Source organism: Perissodus microlepis, chromosome 1 (genome assembly GCF_051167445.1).
Source record: "Perissodus microlepis isolate ML-2025 ecotype Zambia chromosome 1, ASM5116744v1, whole genome shotgun sequence".
Classification (NCBI taxonomy): Eukaryota; Metazoa; Chordata; class Actinopteri; order Cichliformes; family Cichlidae; genus Perissodus; species Perissodus microlepis.
Window position 1 is genome coordinate 10,920,333 of NC_140461.1, and position 13,364 is coordinate 10,933,696.

A 13,364-nucleotide genomic window follows, 5' to 3' on the forward strand; every position below is an offset into this window, starting at 1 on the left:
GTGGTGTTATTAAAAAGAAATATTGCTTCATAAAAACCTGCTGCGCTGCAGCCAGGACTCCCATTAATGCAGACTGTTGCTGTCTCTGGGAGGTGGAATGGGACTTTTTTTTTCATCTGTCCCCCTATTGCAAAGGCAATTAGTGTTGTGGCCCCAAAACCCTATCAGTCAAATAGATTGAAAGACACATTGGAGAGAGATGTTTACTTGTATTGTTGCTTTAAACAAATCACATCCTCTACCTGTGGATTTGTATAATGGACTTAGCAGGAAGGTACGCAATTTTAATTCAGACTCTGGCTGGTCATTTGCAATGCAGTTTGCAATTAAAACACACTGCAGTGGCCATCTGGACAAAAGAGCAACAAGAATAAGCAAATGACAGTTTACCCTTGAACTCCACTGGTGAAAAAGGGTCTCTTTTTAATACTGCTTTATATGTCTGGACAACTGCACAAGAATGGGACAGGTCCTATTTATTTTAATACCTCAATTTCACTGGTAAGCTACCTCAAAGTCAACATAAACTGTTCCAACTATATGGCAGCAAGCGATTCATCAAGTATTATCAAGGACCAGCAGTAAGTTTCAGAAACCTCCCTGTGTTATTCAACGGCTGCCTCACACCCAGAAGCTCAGACATGCTCTGCATTTACCAGAACATGTCCTCATGGATGCCAATAGAGAGACAAGCTAGAGATTAGACTCTTCTTGGTTAGTACACAGAGGTGCGATTGTGCTTTCGACGGTTACGATAAGCTTCCCGAAGTCCGGTAGGTGGCAGTGCAGTGTTCTCAGGTAGGGAGGGCAGGTTGTGGAGGAGTGGGGGGCGTGTGTTCCTCTTGCACAAGCGCTCGTATGTTGCTTAAACCTGACGTGGGTCGCTGCCGAGCGCTTAGAGCGACAGCAGCGTGTGTGCGCGCGAGAGTGTGTGCGTGTGTGTGACGGGGACAGAGTTGCGGCAGGGCAGATCAGAAAGTGCCTGTAGCTATTCTTTGGCCGGCTCGCGCAGTCCTCTTTGGACCGCCAGAGTCGCACGAGACTGGCGACACGCTCCGAAGCCAGTCGGCTGGCCGCGTGTGACCCGAGAATCCCTCACTGATGACCAGACTCGGGCTGCTCTGGCACGAAAGGTGGAACTAAACTACATGAATTGATTTGAGAGCGATGAACTGGCAGCATGGCCAAGTGGTTCAAGGAGCACCTAGGATTCAAAACTACCAAAACACCACCACCGGCTCCTCCGAAACCGGACTACAGACACTGTCACACCGGTGTGCCCGGTGCGCCTGGCTTCCAACAAACAAGCTCCGGGACCACCTTTCCAAGTCCCGCTCAGCCGGACATCCTCGCTGCCTACAAACTACAAAAGGACCTGGATTTCGAGGATCCGTACACTCCAGGTGGAAATATCTCATTCCCCCCGAGCTTGAACACTGTGGGGCCACCGGATATCAAGTATGTGTCACCAAAGCACCGACTTATCAAGGTGGAAACAATCGAAAAGAGCAGCCCAGCTCCCGGCGGGGGTGTCACGGTCACCCAGGCTGTCCCCGTAGGGAGCGTTAAATCTCCTACTTCACCTCCCTCGGACCTCGACAACAAGGAGAAGGTGGGTAAAGTTTGGTCCTTTCAGCCTGCCCCCGAGTCGTATACAGAGCAACAACTTTCTGCCCCCCACTAATATTTGTATGTGAACAAATCGTTTCCCTCAAAACCAAATTAGAGCTATTTCGTTTAAAACTTTACTCAAGGGAAAACGTGTGTCGTGAACATGGCACTTTACTGCTGTGAGGAATTAATCGTCACAACCGGCAGAACTTGTTATCACAATCGCACAACGGCTTTCCACCAGAATTGCGACATCAGCCCCTGTAAAATGTCTAAGCTACACCACAGAGACTGTATCCCGTATGATAAATAGCTCAGTTTGTCAGCTGATATGCCCGGTTTTCATTTTAATGCAAAAATGATCTTTCGCTCACCTTTTGAGCCTTCACGTGCAGACGCACTGCTGTCAGCCCATCTGTAGCTTCTTCTCGAGCAACTGTGATCTCGACTAGACACAGTGGCTTTAATTTAACTTTAATCTAATCTTGTTTAGCTAGACAGACCAATTTAGCGAATGTTCATTGAAGTAAAGCCTGCTGTCTTAGAGGGAAATTACTTGCGATGAGTTTATGGATATATTATGCTCTAATTTGATCCTCTCCTGGCTCTGCCAGCACATACTTCGCACCTTTTGCTTTTTTAACTTTCTCAGAGTGAATGTGGAGACTGACAGCCAGACAACACGCTGTGCCTTGGAGCATGCTGTCATGCCAGGCTTCTCAGGAATCCATGCACTGGGTTTATTTGGAGAAAGCTGAGATGTTTGGTATTAGTGGGCGTAAGGACGTGTGGTTTTATGAGATTGATCCAGTTTAAGAATATTTTCAGTCTCTGCATACCTTGTTAACTGAAACCTGTGCTCTTAACTCAGAGCACGCCTCAGTCACCTCTCTTGTAACATTTTTGCGTGCCTCTTGGCTTCACCTGCATGTTACTTCCTCCAGCACCTTTCACACTTGTCTTGTGACATTTGGAGTGTTCAACACTTTCATTTATACTCCAGTGTGTCTGCAGCCTGCCACAAGAGTGTTGCGCGAAGGAAGTCCAGATTTAATGACGCGCAAGAAGATTGTTACCATCCCCTGAATTTCCCATATACCCTCAACACAAAAAACAGGAACCAAGTGAAACTCATAAAATGATATTAAGTTTCAGTGTTTGTTTTCCCACACTGTCAGCTCGTTTTCTTTTTTCCTGTTTTTTATCAGACCTCATTAACTTGGTATGCCGGTTTGAGAATCAGGCAGCTATGTGTTATCAGAAGAAAAAGCAGGAAATGAAAATGCACAGTTTTAACCAGGCACTGCAGCTGTTCTAGCTGATTAAAGAAATTACAGTTGTCTCTTGTTAATTGAAGCTTATTTAGATCTCACTAATTTAGAATTACACTTGCATCTGCGCTTCACCTCTCTCCCCATATGTGCACACATGGCTTTAATGTACAGACAATTGATGGCATAGTATGGGCTAAATACCTCACGCCGAGAAGCATGTTTGGTGTTATAGATGAGCTAAATCAATACTGACAGCTGGGGAGCTTAAGCAGTATGTCAAGAGAAGGTTTTTAAGGCTTTCTTGTCAGGTGATGAAGTTTCAATAAAAATGTGCAGTAACGGAGAGAGGAGTGAGATGAAGTAGCAAAAATAGCCGCCAAAAAATATTACACTGTTTCACAAATCTTTCTCCCGCAAAAAAACACGGGCACGGGTATGTCCCATATATTTACTTCTCTAAATGATGGATGAGAAATTTGGAGAAAAGCCCTTGAAATGCCGTAAGCTACGCTCCTTAACTTCCTGAAAGAGCATTGTGAGGCTTTTGTGAGGATTACATTTTGTGTGGAAGCTGAGGATTTCTTTTCCGGCTGTTGCCGGCCACGGTAATTGTTTGTAAATCCTTGTTAAAGGGATTCTCCTGGTGAGGATTTTAAAAATGCTGTTAATGAAGTTGTGTGTTCCATCAATCTCTGCAGTAAGCCTAATGTTAAGAGGTTAAAGGTAGGTGGTCGTCTTTGTGAATTCATCGTGTTTAACAGTTTCATAGCTATTTTTCTTTAGGCATTGTGTTACCACAAACGTAGGGGTATCTGCATAATAAGAAAAAGAAGTGTGTTTCCACCTTGTAGCACATATCTAAGCGTAGATTCCCAGTCATAGTGATAGTTATTTTTCTTGCTGCAGACTAAATGCTGACTGCTAGGAGACTCTGTAAAAAGCACAGAAGTGTCTTAACAGCACTGCTCAGTTACATTGATGTTTTAATTACTTGACTCATGAATTCTAATTATATCACTGCTTGCCTAATGCCTGAAATGCCAATAGCAGAGTGGAGTGAATTTTCTGAAGTGAGAACACTGCATCTGTTCTTACAATTTCAAAGTGTCCCATTTCATCTCATAAAATTTCAAATAATCTTTTTGCGCTCACTTTGATTTGCACTTTTAACATGGAGTTTTATGCAGACTATGGCGTTTAACTCATAGATTTATATTTTCAAAGTATTGTGATGCATTTTGTTTTTAATGATGCCAAGCCCTTCATGGTACAGTGAGCTGAGAGAGATGATCAATTATCATCCTGCCTTGGAGATAATTAAAGGCCTCATCTCCCAGCTCATTGCTCTACTCAGCACTAACTTAACTTCTCTCAAGGACACCCAAAAGTGGTGATGAGCTCCATTTGAAAATGTGTAAACAAAAGCAATAACGGAGAACTGACAGGGTGCTCCATCTGGGCGGAGTGGTGCCTGTCATCATCGGTATCTGTCAATGCACCTGAGAAATGGCTGTTCCATCTAACTTTGGCTCTTTTTACTGCCCGTAGTACCTTTTGATTCAATGATCCCACAAGCCAGCTTGTATTTCTGTCTATAGAAATGAGTAGTTGGATCAGTCTTGCAGACAGTTGTTGTGCAGCCTGCAGAGGCATCTGGATAGACAGATATCCTCTATGCTTATTTTCCTTCTGTGCACCTTTTTACAAGACCTCACTCTGAATTTCAATAGATTTTGCTGGAGGAGAAAAAACTGTGTTATACCCTCCCAAGATCGGTAGTGTTTTTCGCATTCTTGGAGGATATAAGAACGTACTATGTGCTGCTAGTGTCTTCCATTACCAACAGATGGTACAGCCCCCAGCCCCCCCCCCCCCCCCCCAAAAAAAAAAAAAAAATCACTTGTCACTGCTTTTACTCAAGTTCCCATTAATACGTTCCCTTGTATCTGAACTGGATTGGTGAACAGTTGTCGATAAACGCAATGAGAGACTGATACACAGAGATTCCTACATTTACTAGGGTTAAAATCCAATCTTATCAGCCATATGCATTAAAAATGATCAGCTTGGGAAAAGTTAATGTGCTATTTCTTCTTTTTTTTACTTTACCATAGCATTCACGTATAGCTGTTGTCTTGGGGTAAAGTTTAGGGATTGTATTACTATAAAAAGGTCGGGAATGCAAAAATATCAAACTTGGTACGAGTTCATATTCTTCTACCAACACATTTCCTTGTCTTTTGCATTGGTCAGACTGTCTGGACTGCATGCACATTACACTGCCGGTAGTGCATGTTTAATCTCCGCTCAGCTTCATTTCCCCACACCCTGAATATTTCCGCTTGGCCTTTCACCCTGGCACTCCAGACATCAGTGGAGTTGTATAAATGCATCCCACTGGCCTTTCACGGTCTCATCTCTGCCAGTGATAGGAAAAATGTCAAGCACAAACATCAATATCACCTGGGTCTGCGAGAGTGCTTTTCTTCAGGGAGCCAGAAAATGGATGAAAACATGAGAGCCCATCATGTTTTGTTATAGCTCACCTTTTACTTGCAGTTCTCTGGCTTTTTGTATCAGACGGAGGCTGGCGAGGTTGATAGCAGGCCTGACTGGTTGTCGGAGCAGTGCGGTTTGGCAGCTGTTTCTCTAGTCTTTCACAAACCTATTTGTGTTCGCTCAGTTGGAAGAATATATCTTAAAGTCATGTCTTTCGTATGTTGAATTGTTGAATAAATATAGTATAATGGAATTATTGTATAGCAGCACTAAAAAGGGATGTGGTGTTTTTTGTTGTTTTTTTTTTAAGTATTTTTCCACTGCTGTGACAGTTTTATGCCCAAGTTGAAATAATCAACAGATTGGTGTGAAAGCTGTGTCGTGCTGTCTTGTGTTTTGCAGCTGCTGTTTCTCATAATCATGCTCGGTAGTTGCGGGCATATTGTGACTCACTATTTTGATAAATTGTGTTAAACTGTGTCACATAATTAAGTTTGCGTGTTGTTATGGCTTTTCTGAATCATAGCAGTGAGGACTAGACAGTGATGTTACTGGTGAGATCTGCCAAGCTTGATTGTAAGAGTGTTTTCTTCATTTCCACTTTGACCCATGTATCCACTAAAGGGCTCAGGAATGCCTTGAATTTCCTGAGTTATGCTAAGCATCTACAGCATTTTTTTTAAATCATACTGTCCAATAATAAGTTTTATTTGCCCTCTGCCACAGATGTAGTCTTTCATTCCAAACATTTTTTATACTCACCGTTTCTATGCTCTATTGTTGTTGATAACAGAGCTTTACAATGCATTCCTGACCTGAACAAGAATCTTAGAAGGGCTCTTTGAACGGAAGGAAGGATCACTGAGTTTAACAACTCAAATGTTTAAGCTCCACCTCGTCTGAAACAGTATGAGGTCATCTTGTTGTGGAAGATGTGAGCCATCATGTAACAGTTACTCTTTTAAAGCATGGAAAGGTTTTGCTTTTTGTCAAGATATCATTTTGGTGGAAACACAAATCCCATTTCATTTACATCATAGCATTGTAATCTAAGGCTGCCACGATTAGTCGACTAGTCACGATTACGTCGACTATCAAAATCGTCGACGACTGATTTAATAGTCGACACGTCGTTTGAAGCTTTGTAAGATCCCAAAAGACGCAGGAATAAGTAGTAGGATTTAAGAGTGTAATAACGGACTGAAACAGAAGATGGCAGCACTGCATGTACAAGGATGCCAGCTGCCGTTAAACCCCGAAGAAGAAGTAGCTCTGTCCCAGAATTCATAGCGCAGCCCAGCTCAGTTTCCAACAATGGCGGCAGCTAGTTAGTTTTAATATTACTCTTATTATTCTTTCTGGGTCACAAAATAAACGTTTAACATATTTTCAGGCGAGAATGTAGCTGTGTAAACCTCAAATATCTGCTCAGTTTATCAAGACACCACATATTTTCAAAAGCGCTCCGACGTTTTCGGAGACGTCTGTTACCCACTAGCTCGATAGTTAGCCGGGAGCAAGGCTCACTAGAGCCGTGAGAACACCGGACTCCCGGCAAATCGTTTTCAAACCCACCGCCGTCTTTCGCTACTCAGGTTAAACATATATGAGTCACTTAGATAACTTCAAAATGTTATTGTTTTGCTTTTTTTTTAGTATTTTATTTGTTCCTGAGTAAATCGGTTTGGCTGAGATTAAAGTTATAGTTTTTACACAGCTGAATAAACGTCAAGCAGACAGCTGATTATCAGAAGTGTGAGATGCTGGAGAATTTACTCCGGTGTCCTGTTATATTTTAGATAGCAAGGAGTTTATTAAACTTCACCGAAACAATCTGCAGATTTCATTAAAATTTAATAAACTATCATCTTGCCTTTATTTTTAGTTAGCACAAACCTTAAACACTTACAGCTGTAAGCTAATGATAGTTATATAAGAGCAGATGCTGCTGGTGCAATAAGCTGTACGTTTTACGTACAATGGATGATGATCTGATTAGTCGACTAATCGCAAAAATAATCGGTGACTAGTCGACTATCAAAATAATCGTTTGTGGCAGCCCTATTGTAATCTAACATCATTGAGTGTAATAACTAGCCATGGCTAAGGTGGGTTTTTTGTTTTTTTTCTTTCCCCAGCCATCCCACCACGTGTGCATAAAAGTTGTAGGCTTTGGGAATAATGGCCCTTAGCCATTGTTTGCTCATTTTCTTTTCTCTCCAACAGGGAACCCTCCTCCCACTTTAAAGAGTCCCGATGGAGTCTGTTGTGTTTGTTGCTCGATTTTCTTTTTCCAGCTTTGCGCCGAAACATCAGTCGTATAGTTCCACCAGGTCACAATTAGCCTGCAGACTAGTGCTGCAGCTCTGGCGGCTGGGGAGTTGTAGACACATGGCTCTGTTTTGTTTAATGACAGTGTGTGTAGCCGAGTGTACAAGCAGGCAGCCCTGGTCTGCAGGCAGATCGTCACACACAGATTAAAAGAGAAACAAATGAGTTTGCATGCCATCTGAGACACAAAGAGAGAATTTGCATAAAGCAGTGGCTTTTTGCCGTATTTTTGCAAGCTCACTCTAACTCTGATTTAAAAGCCATGCAAACTTCATCTGTAACCAAATAGTTATTTTTTTTGCCTTGCTGTAGAGGTCCTAGAGATAGACTGATTTGCTTTTTTTCTTTTCTTTTCTTTTCTTTTCTAATTTGGTGCATGCAAGTGGCTGCTGTTGTTTTTGTGTCACACTGCAGGAGGCAGCCAGACTTCCGTCTTGCAAACAGAGCTGCCCTGTGATCTAAGTGCCCACCAGGAAGCCGAACACTTCCATTTCTTCTGAGCGGGATTCCAGACTTTTCATTTCATGCATTCTTTGAATGAGAGAAGATTTGAGTAAAAGAAATAGAACTGCTGTAATGCTACTGCATCATTTATGCAGACAAGATAGTGTTTTACTCCTTTTGTTTCTTAAAATTAGTTAGTTTTTTTACTCAGTAGTTTTGGTGATAAGATTAAAGGAATAGAATTAAACCACTGTCTGAAGTTGTATGGTAGAAAATGCAGAGTGGCTTGGTTGCTCCAGGATTAAGGAAGTGCTCCCTTCCTGACAGGAAGTGTTTACAACTTGGTGACATTCCCTTTTTAACTTGACAAGTTTGTGCTTGCCCCTCTTTTCTGGCTGCCTATTCTGCTTTTCCCTCTTTTAATAAAATGCTCCTGGTGGCTGTTTTTACTTGAGAATTCTGAAAGTTTCAAGTGGCAAAAGGCACATAACTTTGTGGAAACAGAGTAGTGACTGTTCCTCAACCATCTGAACATAGCCTTTCTTGCCGTTCGCTATGCTCCTTAGAGAGGTGGGAAGCCGCGTAGCAATAGCAGCGGTATGGAACTCCACCCTGCGCTAGCTCTATTGTCATAGTGGGCAGTGTATAGCAACCTTAGTACATCCTCACCAAGCAGAGGCAATCTGAGGCCACAGAGCTCCCAGTCTCAGTCAGCTCATCCTCACATAACGTGAAAACATTTCTAGCTTTGTTTAACGCCACACACCAGCAGTGCGTTTTGTTTTCCTCCCTGCTCAGTGAATCACACTTTCATAATCAAAGCTTCTTTCCCTGTGGATCCCATCATGTTATTACATGAAGCCATATTCTCCTGTTTGCCACTTTCTGTCTTATAGAAGCTATCACTAAAATATGGCGTTTTTTGTACATGATAAAACCATCAAATGGCAGCATATTGCATTTTCACTGCAAATGCCAGCATACTTAAACATTCAGTGGGCAGACAACTTTTTCTTTCCATCTTAAATTATTCTTATATCTTAAAACCCGAGGCATTATATCGTAATGCCTGTAGTGTTGAGGACAAATTGTTTGTTCACACTAGCACAGGATTATCATATTTAATGAAAATTCCTACATTCCATCACAGTACCTGAATTATTCTTGACTCTTGTGCTGCCCCACTTAGTGTATGTAGCAGAAACACTGCCAATAAATCTATCACACGGGGATGGGGACAGAGAAAGGAAATTGGATTTTGTCAAGCGTGTCGTCAAGTACTTAATCTTGAATATCTGTCACATATTAAAAGCAGCGTCCCCTCTACAGGGTGCAACCCGCTGGCTTCTCTCTCCCCCTCTCCCTTCCCCTCGCTGGAGTTTTTAAGTGGCTGTGTGGAGTGCGTTTCAATGAAGGGGATCCTTGGGGACAGGTTGAGGTGTTTTCTGCTAATAAACTATGCATATGCATTTATCAGGAGAATAGGAAAGTTAGAGTAGGTAATTGCCCAAAAGTGGGGGTGCAGATTTAGCTCTTTATATATGTGAAATAATCCACACTGGATACTATTCGTGGAGTAGATCTGCCGGAAATGTTGTTTGCCAGGTGCAGCCTGTTTGAGCAATTAATATAAGAGACCATGTCATAAAACATGCTTATATCTACTTACTTTTTGACCTGCAAAATTGATTGTTTAGGGGCTTAAATGTCACATTGTAGCTTGTCTGGATGATTTCTGAATCTTAATTTAAACCCTTACTTTTTGCCTTTTTCAAATGCCACCAAATTTTTGTCTTACACTGTCTTTCTTCTGACTTTTTGAGCTTCCCCCAACAAGTCGATACAAAAAGCCATACATTTTTTTTTCACTAGCTAATGATGACTGGCTTAATAATTATTATAATCACTGAGAACAAGCTTTTGTTTCAAGTTAATTTTGTGAGCACTCTACATAAAATTAGGAAAAGGCATAAGACGGCTTTAATTGGAGCGATTGTTTAAATTGCCCTGTTATTGTGGTCGAGGTTGCAGTGTTCTGTGTTAAGTACAACCAAAATGCAGTGTAATGGGTAAGAATAAGCACTGGTATTGTGTAGAGGTTCTATAGCCTACTCTCATTTGCTTTTAAAGATGCTTTTGGGGAAGGTAATAATGTCTAAAAAGAACTGTGCACTACAAAGGCAGTACTTCAAAAATTACACTATGGGATTCCGTCAATCTCCCTTATTGAATTAGGATCTGTGAGAATCCTAATCCATTTGTAAATGGGATAAGGAAGGCAAATGATTTGATACTCAGTTGTGCAAGAAGTTGTCACTAGCAGCTGATTAGACTTGCTGAACATAGTTAAACCTTTAGTATAAAGGCACACGCTATACAGATATACATATTTAAAACCTACAAACACTGCACAAGTGTGTCTGCACAAGTTGCACAAATGCACACATTGAGATGGGTTTCAGCAAGGCCTTCATCACTCCCAAAAGTGTTCGTTATCAGTCCACATTGCTCATGAGTATCAACTATCCAAGTTGATACTCATGAGCTCACAAAGAACTTCCAGAACGTCTACTCTGAGCTGAAAAAAGATCACAAAAAGGTAAAAATAACATCGTCTTCTGTCATTTTTATCTGCTGTCGTTGTGGTTGACAGTTGTATTTCTTCCTCTGTCTTTATTTCACTGCACAGTTAATGGTGCTCTCACAGTGCCGGTATGGGGACGATCCAGGTGTACTTGATATCTTTTACATCCCCCTTCCTTTCTGACTCAACTGTTTTCTACATTGCCGGATTGTCTCTCCACTGAATTGTGACGCATGATATCAGTTTTGCCGTTGCTGCATCTGGAAGCATTCCCATGCAAACCATGATTAACAACAGCCTAAATCACTTGTGCCAAAAGAACCAGCTTCACCCTAGCTGGCGTGCGAAAGCCGCTCCACATGGGCAAGAGTGCAGAGATCAGAACAACATTTTAATGTGGTCTAAATCTTAACAGGGGTGGGGTGTAATAAATAAGTCAGCACCCACAATGCAGATGTCTGAGGACGACACGTGCACAACTGATGGCTGTGCATGGGCTGCAGTATTTTTGAGTATGCTAATAGTAGCTGCTGGTACACTAAATGGTGCTATGAAAAGAAAATGAAAGGGGCTTCTGTTTATTTTACAGCACGACTCCTGATCAGGCTATAAATGCTCTGAAGAAGTGTGGGGGGTGCTTTTATCTTGTTTCCTTCGAAGTCTCCATTTTTTTTTTTTTCTTGCCTTGCTGATGCATGTTTACTGACACTGAATTGCTGCACTTGACTGATTCTCCAATTAGATTAAAAGCAAATCAAATGAACACACCTTGAAATAAACAGAATTTTTGTTTATTTCCACTGAAGTGCTCTTCATTGCTGCATGGACTGCAGTAGCTTGTGACTGATTGCAAGGCAGCGCCTTTAGAGCAAATATATTAATTTGATTAGGTACCCCTGCAGACTCCTAAGCAGGCCTTTAAAGGATGCACATCGCTCTTCATAGCTTCCAAAGAGGCAAAATGCTCTAACAGCAACCATGTTTCTTAGGAAACATTTCAATAAAGTTTCATTAATGTCAGGTCTGTATGGTAGGAACTGCACTCCTGCACCGTCTCTCCTTTAGAGGCAAAGCCAGTTTTCCATCTACCTAATCTATTTGAGAGATGCAGAACCCAGCAAAGCTCAGCCTACACAAGGGGCTTTCAATGAAATGTAACCAGATTTGTGCTTGCTTCTTAGAAACATAAAAGTATCTTATTGATGGTAACTGTGTTATGTCAACAGAGAGCCTGTGATCGCTTTTGCTTAAATAAATTGCCTTGAGGGAGTGTTTCTCACTGGTATGTTCTTTGGGGGGGGAATGTAGCCACGTTATCTTAGGATGACTGCACACACAGCATTCATCCTGTGTTTATAGACAACGATAAGGTGGGAGAGCTATCAGCAGAGGCATTTCAATGAGGTACAGCTTGCTGAGTTTGGATTTACATGAACATTTTTTTCCACCCCACAGGAGAAAGCATTCTTTATACAAGTCAGTCTCCAATAGTGTCTCCTCAGCTTTTGTCTTTTCTCCCCTCCCCTCCTATATTCTTTAACTTGACTGTTCTTTAAATAGTGGCATGTTTTCCTTTTTTTGTTACACCGAAGAACAAAAGAACAACAAGAACAAAGAAGCCTTTTGAAATGCCTTAATGCAATTGACCCACTAAGCACAGACTTGTATTAGGTTATCGGTGGCTGAAATCCCTTGTGGCGCAAGACATAAATCACACACGTCAGTCCTCTTTCGTTTTTTTTTTTTTCTTTCTCCCTTCTCCCTCTTTCTGCAGCCTGCTGACTTTTGTGGTAGTCATAGGGCTTGAACCCTGACTAGCCTCTGATGCATTCTATTCTTCATGTGTATATGACATTAATATCATCACTCTGCTTGCATTTATTTAGCAGGAGTGGTGTTAATCCCAATTTTCCTCTTTTTTATGGTTAAAGTCTTTTTTTTTTTTCTGTTTCCTGAAAAAATCATCCATTTGCTGATGGATTAGGGTTGTAAAATGCCAACAATGGACATGTAGCTTGCTCAGTATTCAGCGATCTATTATGTCGCCCTTAAACCATTTGTGCTCAAATTTCATCTAATGCAGTTTGTGGATTTTATTTTTTTTCGTTTGGATTCTTTTGTTCTTGATTATCTGATGAGCCGACTAAACACATTATGCATCAAGACTGCTGGAGGATCGCAGCCTGCGTTTTCTCACTTCTAATGGAAGACCAGGGTAAAATCAAAGTGTAATCCTAGAAGCTCTAGCATCACGGACATTGAGCCAAAGTGGCAGGTGCCTATTATAGCCTCCCTCCATTGCTAATGTTCTCCCTCTGTTCCCACTGATTTGAAGTCTGCTTCATTGCCTGAGAGCCGCAGTGCAGTTCAAGAAGTCTGTTGCTATCTCCTTGGCCATGTCTTATACCTGCCAGAGCTCTGGCAGGTATAAGACATGGCCAGCCGAAATCTGAACTGTGGAATGAAAGTAATTGAGTGAGTTCTCTCTCTATGCTGCAGACCAGTAAAGGACCTAGATACCACAGGGACATGGCCTAAGCCCGTCAGGTGGCTTTGTGAGATTTATATAGACTTACATCACAGCTTAGCAAAGACCTGATATATGGAGGCACTGCAGTCTT

At 41.7% G+C, this 13,364-nt stretch overlaps 1 protein-coding gene across 5 annotated transcripts in view; it reads left to right on the forward strand.

Annotated features, from left to right (window-relative positions):
• Nucleotides 1-679: 679 nt before the first annotated feature.
• shf (Src homology 2 domain containing F) overlaps nucleotides 680-13,364 on the forward strand; it is a 94,052-nt gene continuing 81,367 nt past the window's right edge. For 2 of the 5 annotated variants that reach the window (XM_084929855.1, XM_084929839.1), the window contains exon 1: nucleotides 680-1,612. In XM_084929855.1, coding sequence (XP_084785981.1) covers nucleotides 1,181-1,612 — 432 coding nt within the window. In that variant the 5' untranslated portion in view covers nucleotides 680-1,180. The remainder of the gene's footprint in view (nucleotides 1,613-13,364) is intronic. The other 3 variants (XM_084929832.1, XM_084929847.1, XM_084929823.1) reach the window with 3 other exon arrangements.